This window comes from Photinus pyralis, unplaced genomic scaffold, assembly GCF_008802855.1.
Source record: "Photinus pyralis isolate 1611_PpyrPB1 unplaced genomic scaffold, Ppyr1.3 Ppyr1.4_LG6, whole genome shotgun sequence".
Taxonomy (NCBI): Eukaryota; Metazoa; Arthropoda; class Insecta; order Coleoptera; family Lampyridae; genus Photinus; species Photinus pyralis.
Window position 1 is genome coordinate 45,146,676 of NW_022170663.1, and position 19,247 is coordinate 45,165,922.

At 37.6% G+C, this 19,247-nt stretch overlaps 2 protein-coding genes across 2 annotated transcripts in view; both read left to right on the plus strand.

Moving 5' to 3' along the window:
* The window catches only part of LOC116173259 (paraplegin), a 64,354-nt gene extending 53,376 nt beyond the window's left edge, over nt 1-10,978 (plus strand). Inside the window, exons 2-11 of the mRNA XM_031490616.1 lie at nt 4,012-4,344; nt 4,390-4,674; nt 4,723-4,860; nt 8,402-8,629; nt 9,159-9,475; nt 9,523-9,742; nt 9,791-10,061; nt 10,107-10,309; nt 10,356-10,667; nt 10,715-10,978. Of these exons, the coding sequence (XP_031346476.1) occupies nt 4,246-4,344; nt 4,390-4,674; nt 4,723-4,860; nt 8,402-8,629; nt 9,159-9,475; nt 9,523-9,742; nt 9,791-10,061; nt 10,107-10,309; nt 10,356-10,667; nt 10,715-10,924 (2,283 nt within the window). The 5' untranslated portion in view covers nt 4,012-4,245 and the 3' untranslated portion in view covers nt 10,925-10,978. The remainder of the gene's footprint in view (nt 1-4,011; nt 4,345-4,389; nt 4,675-4,722; nt 4,861-8,401; nt 8,630-9,158; nt 9,476-9,522; nt 9,743-9,790; nt 10,062-10,106; nt 10,310-10,355; nt 10,668-10,714) is intronic.
* Nucleotides 10,979-13,707: 2,729 nt separating this feature from the next.
* LOC116173351 (protein twisted gastrulation) lies at nt 13,708-18,290 on the plus strand. Its single transcript, XM_031490755.1, has 5 exons — nt 13,708-13,866; nt 17,049-17,260; nt 17,321-17,524; nt 17,576-17,780; nt 17,887-18,290. Exons 2-5 carry the CDS (start codon nt 17,056-17,058, stop codon nt 18,005-18,007), a joined length of 735 nt encoding a protein of 244 aa, XP_031346615.1. The 5' UTR covers nt 13,708-13,866; nt 17,049-17,055; the 3' UTR covers nt 18,008-18,290.
* Nucleotides 18,291-19,247: the final 957 nt, after the last annotated feature.

The following is a 19,247-nucleotide window of genomic DNA, read 5'->3' on the forward strand; positions in this document are numbered from 1 at the left end:
CTGTCACAATGCCCGAATTCTATATAGGGGGGAAATTTCTGTTCGACTTCACGCGGCAGCTTACATCAATATTATTTTAGCGCCCCTCGTCCAGTTTAACACAATGCCGTTGCCCATTTAATTCGAACCTATTTGGAAAATCCATTTACGATAAAAATCCATCTCAGCTGATGACATTAGACGAATTGAATGAATTCTTCTTTATGTGACCTTCGCTTTCCTGCATAATTATTCCAGTATACTATTGTTATTACTGTAATAGCATCAGCAATTGTTATTATAGGTAATTAAGTAATAAAGACAACTGTTGCGCACATCAGTTTTCCTATCTATGTTAGAACACTTCGCTGACCCTATAGGTATTTAAATGATGTTACAGACAGAGATTACATACATTTGGAAATTTGAAAGACAGAAAGTTAAAAGTACCTACCTACTACAGTGGACTGAATACCAAAATCTTTATGCACCAAATTTGATCGCAAAATGTCCAAACGTACGGAAATAGATGGTTCCCGTTAGCACCTACAACGGGCAGTTTTTTTCAGAGAATCAGAATCTGTTATCACAATTTCCATAACACGCTAGATGTAGAAGCTACAGGCTACTACTTTTTAGCGCATTTTTGCAAAAATTTTTTTTGTAAAAAGTAGCTTTTAATCTCACTTTGGCTGGCTGGCTGGCAGTAAATGCGCGCCCGTAGAAAAACGCTTGTAAAAAGACAAAGAGTGTACATGTAACTATCGGGGCCGTGTAATTAAGAACGTTAGGGATGGAGCTACAAGATTTGGAGTCGACGACATCTGGACGCCATCCCCGAGCGTATTATACTAACCTGGAGATTTTGCAGTTTTTATCTATCTTCTTCTACAGTTTTTCTCCGATTGTTTTCAAATTGGTGTCGTCGGGAAGATCTTGTCAACGCGCACAACTCCTGCGTGGCGGAATTTTGTTTTTTTTTTCCTAGGGGCGAAATAAACCACCTTTTGCGCGGCGCGCTTCGAGGGGTTGTCGACTTTGGGCGCCCAAAAGTTTCTTACAGCGCGAATCGCGGTCTCTCTTTCTCGTGTCACTAATAGAAGGTCGAGCTATGTGAAGTACCCAAAAGTTGAATACGATTTTATGCCGGGATTTTAGCGAAATCTACCAAAATGTGAATTACGAATGAACGGGACGTCGGAACTGTGTATCGACAAAGGGAATGTGGTAACCCCTGACGAGATCTTACTGATGGTGGAGTTAAAACTTCAAACGCGAATTGCGAGTGCACGGTAAGTGAGAAAATGGTACCGACAAAGTGAACGTGGTAGCTTTCGGCAAGATCTTATATTGATGGTGGAGTCAATATTGGCTAATAAAACACTGATCGGCCACACAAAAATGCGCTGAAGTCCCTTCGATCTCACACGAGGACTTTGATCATTTCTTATTTCTTATAGACGCCATATTGGATTTTTTTGCAATGTAATAAAAATCTAGTAGGTAAGCATTTTAGCGCATTTTCCCACTCAGGCTGGAAGGCGCTATTATGGCCACTTTTTCCATCCGTCCGTTCGAGGCCTTAACTACTCTTACAGTTTTCAAAATTTTTAGTTCTTTTTTCTGAGCCAAGAAAAATATGGATGATTAATGTGCGCATGAGCAGGCTGCGCAATATCACTTTCTTTTTTTTTAATTTTAAACAGAGATGCATCTAGTAATGGCAAACATAGCGCACATTATAAAAACCAGGTATGCGCATGCGCAGATTGCGCAATGCCAACTTATTTATTTATGGAGAATTTGAAATTTTAACCATAGATGCTTCTAATAAAAACATAGTTCACATAGGTATGGCTTTTTGGGAAATAATGATCAATGCATGGAAAATGCGATATGGTTACTCGCCTTTAGGGCGACAACCTCTTTTTAATTTTTTTATTTCATTGCAATGCGTCGATTTTTTAGTCAACTACGAATTTGAGCCACCCTGTACATGTTTCTTTGCGTCGCTTTCCATTCACTCATGACTCACTCCTCGCCCTCTTTTCGCGCCTTCCTCCTTCATGCATATTTGACAAGTAACGGGGAGCGTTTTTTCAAAAACAAATTGTTTCTGTTTTATGTGCATATAAATAACTAAGTTTGGGCACATGCCTGGGTTTACCAAATGAAAGGCAAAATCGACCACACTTGGGAATTGGGATGTCTACTGTACATCATAAAAGAGAGGCGTACTATTCGCGATTCAGATTAACAGTGAAACCTCTTGTGACCACAAATTGTAATTTCTATTGGTGGGATAAGACCGCCATTTTATTTATTTACAATCAATGTAATTAGTAATTACACCTTAAAGCAAGGATCGCTTAAAACGTCACATTTGGTTACGTTACTTTCAAGCATTTTAAATGTGATCAGTTTAATTATGCAACCAACAATACGGATAATTTAAGAAATCGTCGTCTAACTTATATTTTCAGTCTTTAATTGTGAACGGTGGAATTAAACAACCAACAATAATGATAAGTTAAAGAATCGTCGAACGCATAACAATTTCAAAGTCTTTAATTACACACCAAAAAATTCAGACATTTATGACTCAGAATATGTGCACAAAACAGACAGAGAGACTGTTCGACATTGAATCGGATTCCTGATGCTCTAAAACGTGAATTTCCGTCGGAAAAAGTGGAGGGGGGGGTCATTTTTAGGACCTAAAAAAATGTGCTATTGTTTGCGTTTAGTCTGTCTGTCCGTCCGTCCATCCGCCCGGACCCACTTCTGCCGTTTTGAACTACTTCTAGGGGACTGGTGCTAGAGTCCTGGAATTTTTCATTAGACCTTGACGGTGTTCCAGACGGCTATAAAATTTCCCTGCCCCAAGCCCCCCCCCCCCCTCCCATGAATTATTTCCTGAGATGTTGTTTTTGAAAGTAAATCGTGCATACCTGTTATATACGACAATCAATTGCCTACCTGCTGTTGAAAGGGGGGGGGGGCATACGTTTTACTCTTCGTGGTATTCTAATGAAAGGTCTCATCGAAATAAATTGGTTTGTATACATTATATAACTTTCCCGCGCGACTCTTTTTCGAGATCAGCGGCTGATGATGCCTGGAGGGGGGGATGGAGGGGAGGGGTTAAATTAATGTTTTCTGTCATGGTATTCTAATTAAATGTCTCAACGAAAGGAACCGTTTTCTACCAACTATCGCCCTTTTTCTGATCCCTTATCAACACTAGGGTTGGAGAGGAGAGGGGAGGAGTAGAACTGGTTTTATCCCTCATAATGCAAAGTCTTAACAAAAGGAATTCTTTCTAACAAATAGTCCTCCTCCTCGACCCCTTACCGTGCTCGGATATATTTCCTTATATCTCCAGAACGGATTGTCAGAAGAGGGTGTCCGACAGGGTGTTTGTCGGGTAGTGGGGCTACCAATCACTCCTCTTATTGGTCCGTGGTCACCGTTGTGTCGCTGGGATTCCCCAAGCCTGCTGCTGACTAAGGAATGATGTACCACTTAAAGTAGAGGAGATGGAGCTGGAGAAGCTGATCGAAGTGGGTCTTGGAAGGCTTAAGTGCCCTGTTTGAACTCCACATTTCAAGACACAATAAGTAACCTACCTAACTTAATAGTTATTTAAGCTACAAGGACTGTAAGTAGCGATTTAAGCTTCGAGGAAGTTCATAATATTCCGAGGCGATAGCCGAGGAATATTATTCTTCCAAGAAGGTTAATAGTAACTACATTCCGTGTTGCTTATTACATTTTTCGCCCAAATGATTAACGGAATCGCGGGAGATGGATTGTGCAAATGCCAAATGTGACAGATAAGTCATTATTTTCCTCGGCATGTAAGTAATAAGATGGTAAAGTCTGCTGTCAATAGCAACCAATACTCTAATAATGCAATTGGAGCCTTACATTTGACTGTCATGTATAGAACTTACTCTTACAGAGACGGAAGCGTGAAAAAATGTTTAATTCAATATTTGAAATAGATATTGACAAATATCTTTGTTTTAGGATAGTCAACTGAAAACGAGGACATTTTAAAATGCAAGTAGCTAAGAAACCTGAAATTGAACGCGGCCATTACTCAGCTGGACGTCAATATCCACTTCCAAATGCTAGAGATACAGGCAAAAGGACATATACGCAATGTACAGGATAAAAAGAGATGACAACGCCGGTAAAATAACATCTGACAATAACATAACCTAACTAAATTAAAATGTTAAAGTTAAAATCATAACAAAAATGCGATTTCTACTCAAAGGATTATTTTCGAAGGCTGTAAGAAATGACTGTAGAATTTTCAATAAAAATGTGAACACAGGAACTGTAATTAAACCAAAAGTAAGTGAATTGTAAACATATAACTGGCTCATCATCTTATTTTAGCTACTGAGAACTATTAATAGAGAATATGCAGCAGTACACTCGCTGTTATACCGTTCGGGCTTACAAAATGTGGAATCTCTTCGGTATTACACAACTCAGCCTCCCGACAAACAAGAACAACCCAAAAAGCCCAGCGAAGGAGAAGGCAAAGGGCCGCAGAAAGATGACGACGAGGATAAAGATAAGCTCCCGGCGTTACTGGCGAAGGCGTTCATGTGGATGTTAACGGCCTACATGGTTATCGCAGTCATCTCTATATTGGTCCCGAGTAGTAATCAGCCGGACGTACGTTCTGTTGTTTTCCCTTAATAAATTAAGGACAGATTTTTGCAGGTGGTGAGATACGTGTCGTGGAATGAATTTTTGTATCAAATGTTGGCTAAAGGCGAGGTGGAAGAGATAATTGTAAGGCCGGATATAGAAATTGTAACAATAATTCTGCACGAAGGCGCTATTGTGAAGGGGAAACAAGTAGGTTTGAAGGTTAATTGGTTTATATAACCATTTAAGAAAATACAATAGAATCTAACCAAAGTGTATGTGTCACAAGAATTTTTCTGTCCTGTTCTGAATTTCATTCTGAATTTGTTGATATTTGGAAGGTCCTTGGCCTTCAGGGTAGGTCTAACTATCTCGCTGTAATGAAGTACAGTGTGGTCGAGATTTTAATATATAAATTATATTTGGTGTGAGCGTCAAGCAAAATAATGTTCATTTTGAACATGGACCCTATGAAACAATATGTTAAGGGCAAGGTTAAGGGTATAGCAGTTACCAACACCCTACTGCAATGGATTATTTGAATGCATGCTTGGCTGTAGCCTGCTGCAGAAGAATACCAAGGATTTTTGCAGTTTTCATTGTAAAGTTGACATTCAGCATATAAAACCGTTTTTTGTTCTGAAAACGTCATTTGTTTTGCACCAGATGACTGGATCCTTAGCTCCAGAGCAATTAATTTCACTGACTTGTGTTAAATTAGTGGCACCTACTCAGTGAGGCTCTTGAACATTCGTGCCCTGTTTCATGTGACATCGTGGCACCGCTATTCTTGCCACGACAAATTGTCCGTATGTCATTAATGTATTGTTTAGTCCCTCAATAAGTCTTTTCGTTGTAAAGTATATGGTATCTTTAAAGCATATTCTAGAACTTCTTAAATCCAGTGAATTATACTATTCACTGGTGGCTAGCTTCTTGAACGCCCTTAAAAGATCCTAAAAATCACTTTAATTTCTTATGAACATTTTTAGAAAAATCTCCAATAACGCTCTGTAAAAATAAATGATTTCATAGTCTGAATTCATGGAGAATTCCAACTTTGAATATTGAAATTGGAGTACAAAATATTTATGTAGGTATGTGAACTCTCTACATCTTTTTATTATCTTGAGGACGTCAAACAGTCCCCTTATGTTTCCATCAGAAATGGATACTGTAGTTCAACAGAGACATTTTCAAAACATTTTTTTAATGGAGCATTCCAAAAAAGTTATTAACAAATAAGCATGAAATAAGCTGCTTGGCGTTATGTTAATAAATTATCATTCTGAAATTCATCTTATTTTTCATAGTTGCGTTATTCTCTAAATTATTGTTAATTTATTGGTAACCCTAAAAAATTTGTTTTAATAAAACACCCTGTAAATTTTTTCAATTTTTGAATAGGTGCACTAACAAACCACGTTCAAAATTACTAGCAATAATGTCTATATCTTTAATTATTTAACTGCGTTCTATTAAAAAAAATAATTAATATTTTGAGTCAAATTGTAAGTGCAAAAATTGTCATAACCAATGAATTCTTTGCATTGGATCATATCTCGGTTGTCCATGGAAAAGCAAAGAACTCATTGCTCATATGAAAATTTTTTTTACTTTCATAACCTCAATTTTTTAATAGAACAGCTGGTGTATTTTTTGTTTTTAAATCCATCAGTGCTCGTATTTTTGGGCCTGGCTATTGTGTTTTAAAATTAAAACCTACAGCATGTTCTATTTTAATACAATGTTGGGATTATTGAAAACGATCTCTTCGTGTTATACTTAATGTGAAAGGAATTGGTTGATTGATAACCGAGAAACTCGACTATTCCGGAACTCACGGCGCACTCTGTATATTTTAAAAATTAGTGTTTCATGGGAGAATTCAAAATATACAGGGTGCAAATCAAACTAGCTAGGCCCGTATAAAATTTTAGTGGATATTATTTTATTCAATTGTTAGCAAATTTTGAAAAAATATATACAGGGCGTTTCAAAATTCTAAAGTATAAAATATGCATTGATCTCGTATGCAAATAAGCCTATATCACAGCAAGGAAGACTCTTTTGACAGTAGATTATAAGGGCGTTTGGCGTACAATACCATTTTTTTTTTGTAAGACGATAAAAGCGGATGCGATTCTTGAAATGTTATACGCAAAGTATCAGTCACACATGATACTATTACTCAGTTCTTCAGGATTAGAACTTAGATCAGTTTTAACTGTTTTCTAATCTTTTTTTTGCGTGTTTCTCTCTATAACTTTGACTTTGTTATTTTTTTTACCAGCTTGCAAAAAAATAAAGCATATTATTATTATTATTATACGCCTTCTAGACTTCGAGAACGTTCCGTAATTTTGTCTAGAAACTTCCCGTTCCAATATCAACGCCGCATTGATGAGTAGTGATTTTGCGCTCGGTTGTTATAAATTTGAGTACAAGTGAATGATAAATAATAGTTACCTCTTATTAATCAGTATTTATTTTTTTTAATAGAACAGCTTGTAGATTTTTTTATTCTTGGATATTATTATTGTTCGTATTTTTGAACGTGGAACATTATTTAATATCATAAAGTTTCATAGAAGAATTCAAAATATACCGAGTTCAAATCAAACTAGATACACTGGAGTAAAATTTTAGTAGATGATTTATTTTATTCAATTATTAGTAAATTTAGAAAAATATATACAGGGCGATCCAACATTCTAAACTAACACAGTTATAGGTTGATTTACACACCATATACAACTACTATTCAGTGGTCTCTTAGAAGCCAAAAAGACAATTCAACGGTTCAAATCAACCTTGATTTGAAGCCATACAATTTTTTTTCAAGAGCCTAACAGAAACCCTGACTGAATTTCTCACTATTACAATTACTTTAACAGCAACCTGAAACGAAATCCAAATAAAGTTGCAGGCATCGATCCCTTCTACAGCAAAGAAACTCTTTTGACAGTAGATTGTAACGGTGATGCGAGTGATGCAAAAACCGTTTTTTAGGGTACAACGAATATCTTTCTTTGATAATGTGGCGAGCATTCCCGACATCGGAGCGCCATCAAGTCGATAAAAGATTATTCACCGGCGATAAGTAGTGAAACCGGATGAGTAATGAGTGATAAATAATTATTACCTCTTATAAATCAATCTATTTAATTTATTATAAATTCATTGTTAATTAATTCTAAATAAATAAAACGCGGAATTAAATTTACTTTAATTTAATTTAGTAGATAATGCGAAACTTGAGCCTTGTTGTGGTATAGTTTAAATGTAGCAAACATAGAGAAGACCCTTCTTAAATTTTGTTTATTCATCCGTCCGCCCGTCTGTACGCACGATAGCTCTCGACCGCAAGGTCGTAGGGCCTTGAAAGTTGGTCCAACTAAAAAACCTAATTGAAACGTCGAAAGGTGGTCAAAGTTAAAGGGATCAACGTAAAAGTTGATATAAAAATAGTCTGTCAGGTCCTTTGATATTCTGTTGTATAGATTTATTCTTCTCAATTTTATTTCTTGCTCACACTAAATTGTCATAGCACATAATTTGATACCTACATGTAGTGAGATAGTCAGACCTACTTGTGGGAGTGAAAAAGAAAATGATATTCCAAGTTACAAATCAAAATTCAGAACAAGTTACACAAAACAGAATTCTGTGTCGTAGTTTGCCATTCTAAGTTGTTAGTTGAGGTGCTGTATAGTCAGCATGTGATGCTAATTAACGGTCTTGTTTTTAGATTGATCACAGAACATACCACATGAACGTTGTGGATTCTCAGAAATTTGAGGACAAACTGAGAGAAGCCGAACGTAGGTTGGGTATAAAAGAAGGCGTACCCGTGGTTTACGAACGAGGGGCGGATACTGCCGGTAGGCTTATAGCCTCTTTGTTGCTGGTTGCGGTCATCGCGTCGGTTCTTGCCAGAAGCCGGAGTATACGACCACCAATTAGCATGGATACTTTTGTAGGTTACTTTTACTACTTGTTCGTTATTCTTTGCAATTTTATTTGTCAAAGAAAAACAAGAAACGCATTGACAGCAGATTCAAAAAAAATCAAAAAGAAGTGGAAAGTGCATAGCACTGTTAACTAAAATTGTCCTACAGATCATGCGCGCAATTTTCTCATGCGATTTGTATCAAGTATGGACATTAACGTTCTACAATCAGGTTCAATTTTTCGCTTCTCCCTTTTTACGCAACAAGGGTTTGCCGACATACAATCGACGCAAACGTTCCATCTCTCCCTACAAAAAATCTGAAACAGAACCACCGAAGTTGCTTCTTAAATCGCCTGTTCAGCTCTCCTCTTTAATTTTTTTTAAGTGAGACTGCCGATCTGCAGAAGCAAATGGTAAATTAAATACACAAACTCGTCTTTGGGTATAAGAAAAAATCCCTCGACTGAAAACCAATGACGAACTTTTACTTAATCCTATATCTTTTAGTTTTGTTCTAATCTGTATCCCAATTTTATAAGGTAAATAATTACAGACGCAATTTGGCCGCGCGAAATTCACCTTAGTCGATCCACTAATGGGCGCCGGAAAGGGCGTCCGATTCTCCGACGTGGCCGGACTGCGCGAGGCGAAACAGGAGGTGATGGAGTTCGTCGACTATTTGAAGAGGCCCGAGCATTACAAAAGTTTAGGGGCGAAAGTTCCGAAGGGCGCCCTGCTCCTGGGACCGCCCGGATGCGGTAAAACTCTCCTCGCCAAAGCGGTCGCTACGGAAGCGAACGTGCCGTTCCTATCGATGAACGGATCCGAATTTATTGAGATGATCGGAGGATTGGGAGCGGCTAGAGTACGGTAAGTTGAGAACGGTTGATGAGGTGGGTTTTACAATTTCGCGGTAGCGATTTGTTTAAAGAGGCGCGCAAGCGTAGTCCCTGCATTATTTACATAGACGAGATTGATGCGGTCGGCCGTAAACGGAGTAGTCATCAGAATATGGCCGGGACCAGTGGAGAAAGTGAGCAAACGCTAAACCAGCTGCTGGTGGAGATGGATGGAATGGCTACGAAGCAAGGTATTATTATGTTAGCGTCTACAAATCGTGCAGACATATTGGACAAGGTAATTTATGCAACCCACAATGAAAACTTGTGACTTCCTTTGTAACAGGCCTTACTCCGACCAGGGCGGTTTGACCGTCACATTTTGATTGATTTACCAGATTTAGAGGAAAGGAAGCAAATCTTCGAGCAGCATCTTAAAGGAATCGCTTTAGAGAAACCACGCACTACGTACAGTCAACGCTTAGCCTTTTTAACTCCGGGTTTCACAGGTGCAGATATTGCCAACGTTTGCAATGAGGCTGCCCTACATGCTGCGAGAGAGAAAAAGAAGCAAGTTACAAAGGTTGATCTCGAATATGCAGTAGAGCGTTTAGTGGGTAAGTGCCGAAATCGTCTGCTGAGTAGGATAATTGGGTTTATAGGTGGCACCGAAAAACGTAGCCACGCAATGTCGGCACAAGAAAAAATGGTTGTGGCCTATCACGAGTCGGGCCACGCGTTAGTCGGGTGGATGTTGGAACACACGGATGCCTTTCTAAAGGTAACAATTGTACCTCGAACAAATTTAGCGCTGGGTTTTGCGCAGTACATTCCTCGCGATCAAAAGCTGTACACCAAAGAAGAGGTACGCGCGTATTTCACCAGTCGCAAGTGCTAATCAGCGTTTTTAGTTGTTTGAGCGGATGTGTATGGCGTTAGGTGGACGAGTCGCCGAATCGCTCACGTTTAACAAGGTCACAACCGGCGCGCAAAACGACTTGGAAAAAGTTACGAAAATGGCCTACGCCCAAGTTCAGGAGTTCGGTATGAATGAAACTATTGGGTTGATTTCGTTTCCCGAACAAGAGATGAAAGAGAGGGGTCGGAAGCCTTTTAGTAAGCGACTCTCGTCCGTCATCGACGCCGAAGCGAGGAAGCTGATTTCCAAAGCATACAAGCGCACAGAAGAGGTATTAACGGAAAACAAGGCCAAATTGGAACTGGTAAAAGTTACAAAATTCTCCCACCCTTTGCTTAAATTTTTTAACAGTTGGCAGCCGCATTACTGAAGAAAGAGACGCTTAATTACGAAGATGTAGAACATTTGATTGGTCCGCCGCCTTTTGGCAGAAAACATTTAATAGAACCCGCCGAGTTTGAGGAGTCAGTCCGAAAAGAGGTTGGAGATACGCCGCCAACGTCTAAAATCGGCAATGCTGATAACAATAATAGTAGTAATGCCACAACTCCGAAACTTTGACTTAAGCTGTTGGTTTGTTATGTTGTAGTCTAAATAAATTATCTTTTGTTTTAAGTTTTTGTTTAATAATTTCGTTATTGTTAAATGGTAAGCATTTTTTACTATACTTGCATCTAAATATCTACAATTTATCTGTAGTTTTCACTTTTAAAGTTGTCAGGTACTCCTGACTTGACTTTCCGACTACTTATAGTCACATTTAGAAAATGCGCTCTGGCGCCTTTATTTTGAACCCAACGTAGAGCTCATAATCTTTTTTGTATATAAAATTTTTCGCCTACTTTTCAAGAAAAATACAGACAGACCGACCGACATCGAGATGTTGTTTGATTCAGATTCCTGGTACTTTAAAACGGGCATTTCCGTAAAAAAGTGGGGGGGGGGGGTCATTTTTTACCCCAATGCCTTCCCTTACTAACATGCAGGTAGTAATAAAAATGAACTACACTTACACATGGCCGATACGTCCATATCTCTTTCATAGCAAAACCTGAATCCTTACGGTTTAGACAGGGAAATAAGTACTGATGGAAGGAAAAAACTTCATCATAAACAAGCACAGTTTAATCCAGATCCACAAGCACCCATCTGCGCAGTCCAAACCTCGAGGAAAAACTGTAGGTCTGAGTCTACCTTAAGTTTTTCTGATACTCTAAAAACCTTGATTTCGTTTTAATTTGTATTCGAACGCATATGCGGGGTTTTGTTGATTCGGGCGCTGTTGTAGTCTAATTTCGTTAAGTAGGATTTTATGTTTACTTTCATTTGTGGTTGTAGAATAAATTTTGTTTATGTGGAATCATGCAAATCGTGTGTTTATTCGATCCCTTTAACGATTCAGATAGATGTCTCATGCTTAATTATGATTACATTTGTTGATCTGTGCACAACGTTCATTTCAAATGTCTTCAAAATTTGAAGTTCAAGGAATTTGATCGTGACCAATGTTTACTTAATTACTTTCGAGTCTGGAATTTAAAACCAATTTTTTTATTGTGCCGGAATACGGATGTGTAATGAGAGATTTAATTAGAGAGCTAGTTAAGTTTGAGGTGTGTTATGTATGGTTCATTTTGGCCGGGTCATTACACACATCAATGTCATTCGTCTGTTGAGCAGTTCAATCTATGTTTGAGTAATTTTTCCAATTGTTGATAACACAATAAACAAAAGTTTTATTTATTTATTTATTTATTTATTATCCCTCTCTTAGTTTTGGGCCCTCAATAGGCATTGATATTATTATTGATATTGGAGAAAAAATGATCGGGCGCTAGCGCAATGACAGACATTTTCCGTTGTCTGTTCGCGTGGTAACGTATGTTATTTACATTTTGCATAAAATGCCGATATTTGAAACGTAGCGTTGCTGCAAGTGTTTTAGAGTACCGTTGGGCGTTGTCTATAAATCAATAATCATCTTTTTTTTTACAGGTAGTAGAGGTGATTAAGCCTTTATATTGTTTTATTAAGTATGTATTTATGTATTCACGAAGAAGTTTGTTACCAATAGGGCTAGGATTTTGATGACTTTATATCTTTTTTTCTGAAGGTCAGACATTGCTCAGTTATATACAGTGTGTCCCAGGTAAAACGCATCATAGGGAAACAGCAATGTATTTTTTCGCGAAGGATCCACGAGGCCTTTGAAATTAGCGTTCATCTTACCACTCCAATCTCTTTCTATCATCAAGCTAGCGCAATAACGTACCTACGTTGAACGCTAACTTCAAATAAATATCAAAGACGTCGTGGATCCTTCCCGAAAAAATTTCCCTATGGTGCGTTCTCCATGGAACACACTACAAACGTGTTTCAGGAAAAATTGAATCAAATGACAGCGACTGGTTGGTGCATTTTTTTAGGTATTTTTAGCTTTTCTGCATTTTTGAGGAATAGGCGCTAATTTTTAGCGCGTTTTTGAATTTAGAATTTACAATAGATCGGAATGATGAGAGGTTTAAGGATGAATGTATGCAGGGTATCCCAGATCGAGTAGGATTACATGGGTTATTACTGAAATAGATTAAATGCGCAATTTGAACAATCAGACCCGGTTAAACAGTATATTAAGAAGTTCATTGTAAATTAAGCGTATAATCATGTCAACGGGTAGCGTAGCGGAGTGCCTTTCAACGTTGCAAGTGCTTTGAAGACCAAGGCCAAACAGTCCATTCAGTGGTTTGTTGCAGAAACAGAAGAAAAGTTGCTGCCTACAAAATTCAGTATTGCAAAAAATATGAAAAGTTGTTGGTAATGGATGAATAAAAGCATCTTACGAACAGAGTCCTAAATGTATCGATAATGCTGGCATATATGAAGGAAAAAAATCCGTTTGTACATTCATTGAGAACTTCAAACAATGCTGCGATTAAAAAATGGAACAGTCATATAGGAAGTAACATTATTTACCAACCTTTAACGCACAATAGTGTTTTAAAGGCCTGATTTCGCACCCATTTGAGTGTTCAAAACTGAGATTGTGATTCGAGTATAAGAAAAAAATTATTTCCAAAAATTTCATTATCCTAAATTATTAAAATTACAGCACAAGTTTCTCATTTCGACAGGAAGAACTCAAAAATGCGTGTTTATTGTTCACAGAATCTATACCTGCTCACCTACCTGCAATAATCCTTGCACGGGACGCTATCCCGTCTCCGTGGATAATTAACGATGACTAACAGCCCAAGAATGTACCTAAAGTGGATTCCAGTTTAGGACCAACGCGTAAAATTTAAGCGGAGCGCATTATTTCTGTTCGAACTTCATAGTGGCGCGAAAGTGAAGTTGGGGTAGGGATAAACGTGGAATTAAAACTAGTTTCGGAATGAGAAATAAACACGATGGTGTTATGTGCTGTTGAAGCTAAACAAATAATATTTAGTGTTTTTTAAAAACGAATCAATTCACCTAAACCGCCTTTTAACAACCGTAATTAGGTGAGTGTACTTTTCAAGTCTATTATTTAAGTGGCTTTACGCCTTCGCCAATCCAGTTCCAATTAAACGAAGGAATGCCCTCGGGGTAATTTATTTATTACGTCTTTTTGTTAAGTACACGCTTTTTCGCATATACCGCATCGGTGCGCCAGTAAATTACTTGCCATTAATTGAATGAGTAATCATTATTGGGAAAGAGTTCATAATGTTCAGTTTAGCTCGTGGATATTTTATTTTTGAATAAAAATTGTCCGCGTTTCGTAAACCAACCAAATAAGTAGAAATCTGTCGGCTCTCACTTTTTTAATTTTACAATATTAAAGGGCAAAAGAGATTCGGTGGTACGTTTTAAAAGGGACTTTGCACACACGGTCTCTCGCCCTTATGGGAAATTGGGGTGGTCAGGAGGTTGAATAAAAATTGATCCTCTCAGTGCTTGTTCATAGACGCCGAATACCAATTTTTACCGTTTTTTAAGCAGGTAATATTTGCTGCCCCACCCTGTATATGTCAATACTTTCATAAGGTGACAAAATCGTTTCCAAAATTACAATTTAAAAAAATAAATAAATTAGAAAGTACAAAGATACCATAATCAAATATCATACAAAGGCAGCAATTGCATAAGTCCTATTAGTATAATGTAATATAGGAATACAGAAACGTCTGGGCAAATATTTTTGGAAAATTAGAAGGGGGGGGGGGTCAACGTCGAATTTCCTATAATTAGCACAAAATACTTTGGCGAAATTGGTGATTACATACACAGTGGCGTATCTCAGGAGGGGCACGTGCCCTGGGCGCAAACGCCGAAGGGACACAAAGAGGAGAGAGCTTCGACTGTACTAAAAAAAATCCGAACAACTCAAAACTGAGCTGAAAATTTCGGCTGATGATTCAAAATAATCGTATTCCCAATAAATTAAGATTTAAGTACCTACCTATCTGTCATAGTTTTTGACAGAAAAATTTGAAGATGCAAAGATCCATTCAAAAATTCATATCTACTAAACCGTTCAAGATTACTGAATGTTCTTCTTTATAATCGAATCCCTAAAGTCTAAGCAATTTTTTGAGTGATCGCCGAGTCTTGAAAAAGCTTCCAGGACTGCTGCGATTTTTCGAAGACTTGAAGTTTCTGTTTCAACTGCAAGTTTAAAAACTTCTAACGAACGGGCTCCGTGAATCTCCCTGTATAAATTTCAGAAAAATTCCCTATAAGGCTATCGAGAATATTGCAAGAAAACTTAAATTTTTCCTGATTTTTTGATGATTTCAAAGAGGGGTTCTAAAATGTTTGAGACACAAAGAAGAGGATCCGATGTCCCCTAAGCAGATTTGTAATATTTCTAGGTGGATTTATTGAATAAAAAATTCATAAATAGATTCCTAAGGTTTCCAATACAATATACAGATTATACAGGGTGTTCCTAAATGTGATTTAAATACGAAAGGGGCTAATTCTTTGGCTTATTTTATGACTAAAAGTTCATAACAAGTTCCATGAATTGAATTTTACTTTTTTTCTCGATCACGGTCGCAAATGCGAAAAAATTATCAGAGATCAAGTTTCCAAACCAAGCAGAAAATCAAATTATTTTACAATACCAATGACGCACCGAAAAAAAGTTCAGGGGTAGAAAATGGAACGTGACCCCTGAAAAAACAACACCCTATAGATACTCACTACCATTGGCATGACCAACCCTTCAGTATAACTTAGATTTCAAATTTGAGCAAAATTTCTCAAAACTTCCAGAAGAAAAATGTTGAAATTGTAACACCCTGTAGATCAGTAATAAAGTGTTTGCGGATAAAATAAGCCAAAGAACTAGCACCTTCCATATTTACACCATAGTTAAGAACACCCTATATATCGGATTTTAGTAGGCACAATGAGTGGGAAAAATAATCTAGCCAAATACTCCTTGAGCTTCAACATTAGTGAAATAATTCCCTAAAATGTAGCTCTGTGGTAGAGGGTTGGGCTACATATCTGGAGGTCGAGTGTTCGAACCTGGGCTGAGGTAAGAATTTTTCATCTGTGGCACAGAGATGAGAATTGTGGAAAGAGTTCCAAGAAGATTTCCTCAGATGACTGCTAAAAAGGTTTCAAAAATGTTACAAATTTTTAAGATCTCTGAGGATTTTTCCCGAAAGCTTTTTTCATTTCCAAGCTGACTTTCAAAGACATTTGTAAAATAGGTTTCCATAAAAATAAGTAGTAAAAATTTCCAAAATTCGTTGTGGTTTTTGTGTTTTATTAAATAAACACAGCGGTTTAAAGAAAATGACTAGTGCAACTGTTTCGAAATTAAAGAAATTGTCAAAACATTGATTTTTAAACGATTTGTCTCTTTTTTGATTCTTCTAATTTCTTCTCTACAATGGCCAGAGGAATATTATGCATTATCATGCTGTAAAGAAAACCAGAAACTTACGAAGATATGCCTGAAAAACCGAAATTTGCCGATTTTGTTTTTATTTTTTTCTGATGTTATTTGAACACATAGGTACTTTATTTTTTATATGGCCCGTAAAAAAAGTAGCACATACTGTATTAAGTAGCATTTTTTATTACGAATACAACGATGTACGGCCTATAAATAAGAAAAGTTGGAAACTGTTGGTTCCAACAGGATGGTGCACCCGCGCACAACGCCCTAAAAAAGTTTTATCGAACAAAAGTTAATTGGTTCTGTGATAAACAATGACACGTGCGAGATAAGCATGTGCAGGTTATCGAGTCGCGCGACGGAGCTGAGTTACGAGTATCGCCGAAAATCAACGATATGGAATTTATGAATTGAAGTGGTTTCTCTTTTAAATGGGAAAAATGCGTATGTCACTTTTGCGAAAGGATCAATTCTTCGTAATTTCTTTTTATTAATCAATCATGTGCCAATTTGAGATCCAGGTTTTATTTTCCTATGTCAGATTTTTCTAATTTCTTTTTATCCGCATGTTAATTTCAAGGCAAAACCTTCGAAAGTAATCAGAATTTTCTGGTTTGTATACTACAATCAAAATCAGAGGTATCATTTCATTTTGACCATTTAGGTAGGTTCCAAAAAGACGTGCAAGTATGGTTGAATCTTTACTAACAATAAGCGTCATTTTTTGAGCGCATATAAAACCTCGTTTTGAAAAAGAATTCTGATCATTCATGAAATTCATTTCAGAGCAACAATGCATCAACTACTTAGCTGTATCTTCCTCACCTTTTTCCTCACATTCGCCTACGTCGAGGCCTGCAACGAAGCTGTATGCGGCAGCGTGGTGAGCAAGTGCCTCCTCACGCAGTCCTGTAGATGCGACCTTAAAAACTGCACGTGCTGCAAAGAATGCTACAGCTGTCTGGGGCAACTGTACAGCGAATGCTGTTCATGCGTAGGTACGGCCTTTTCGCAACCGACCCAAACTGCAGCAACCTTCATTAACAATCCACTTCTAGACATGTGTCCAAAGCCCTTAGAGGACGGCGGTGGTTCACTGAGCACGAAATCGCACGTGGAAGAGTTCGCCGAAAAGGTGGCGGGACTATTTCAAGTACTAACGGAGGCGCCGGATCCGCAGAATCGCTGGACCAGTTTCACTTACGCGATCGACTTGGACGCCACGCTCTTCACGCCCAAGAAAGAGATGAAACTGCAGATGCGTAAGTTATCGCGATTATTTTATTTTCGTAAGGCAGCTCGTTCATTAATAGAAAGCGTAGAGCAAGAGGTTGCCCCTGTCAAACCGAACGTGACCAGTTTAAATTGCACCGTCGCGTTCATGTCGCAATGTATGAGTTGGACGAAGTGCCGCAGCAGCTGCCAGTCAATGGGAGCTTCCAGTTATAGATGGTTTCACGACGGTTGTTGTGAATGTGTCGGCGACACCTGTATTAACTATGGCATCAATGATAGCAGGTGTGTATGACATTCACTCTCAGTTGGTTTGTTTTTATTCATTTTCAAGAATCGATTTCAAGCTAAGTCCAGTAGGTTAAATTTGTTAATCCCTACTCACTTGTAGGTGCAGGAAGTGTTCGTTAAAGGACGAGGTGACGGACGATTACGCTTTGTCGGACGAAGATCTAGATTACGGGGAAGATATGGACATGGAAGAGGAAGAGACAAATGATGAAAATCTGTGAATCAAAATTTAAACCGACAGTTGGATTTCTTGGTAACAAAACAGTATTAATCTTGCGACATTTATTGTATAGTACCTATCCTAATAAAATGTTACATTTTGTTACAACAGTCATAGACCTATTATTTAAAAAGGTATAAAATGTGTAAATACGTTTGTACCAGACAGACGTAGTATAAAAAATGTCTAAGTTATTAGGACTAGAAAATGAAGAGCATTTGTATATATTTTTGTAATAAATAAGTTTTGTAACAAGATTGTCATAATAAAAACGCTAAATTACATTGGCGCTAAAAAACTTCCTCTATCAATTAGTACCTCTGCTTTCAACTCACGCAATGTCGATCGAAGCTATGTAAGAAACGCACCCGTAAAAGTCCAACCTAATGTTATCCCACTTGAGTTTTCAACCAGATGGCGCCAGTCGCCAGTGAAATAGTACTTCTTTAGTGACTATAAAGACAGTGGCGGCAATAAGTAGCGTAATTTTCGATTAAATTTATGGAAATGGCAAGATGGGACACCCTGTATTTTGCATTATTCAAAATTCGATCAGGAAATCGATATAATTTTGTTACAAATAGGCACGTAATTGATGAATTTTATTTAATTTTTTTATTAGTTTACTTTTGTTGTAATTTTGTTAAATCATGTAGACGGTTTTGTTTGTTTAATTTAAGACGTAGAAGTTAAGAAACATGCGGGTAAAGGAATTCTTGCGTCTATTTGAGAATTATTTAGCAATGTGTTTGATAGGGGGACATTATCAAAGTGAAATTTAATTGATTTAGATAAAAGATGGCACATGTGCAAAGTTGTTGATAAAGATGTGCGATGTAAGTAAGTGCTCGCATTTCGTCAGACCTTTCCGAATATGCAAAATTATGATGGAGATGGTCTGGACTTAAAAAGATGGCGCGCCGATCTATAGAGCAGGTCTCGGTTCATTTGACTTAGGGTACGTAGAAGTGCGTTGCGTGTAAATTCAAATACGCATTTTTGTGGTAGTCAGCCGCCGTTTCGAAGTCTTAAAAGAAGTGATTTCTGTGCAAAGTGAATGTTTACGTAATTAGTTTCAAGTTATAGAAAAGGTAATTGTTCAATTTTAAAGTTGCGTCTTCGTTAAAATTACAGTTTGTATCCGAGCTGCCAATTCAACAATGTTAATCGTCATGGTTTGGGTGATTTACAAAAAAAAGAAAGTTTGTGTACACGGTTGTGCCTTTATTTTAAAATAATTC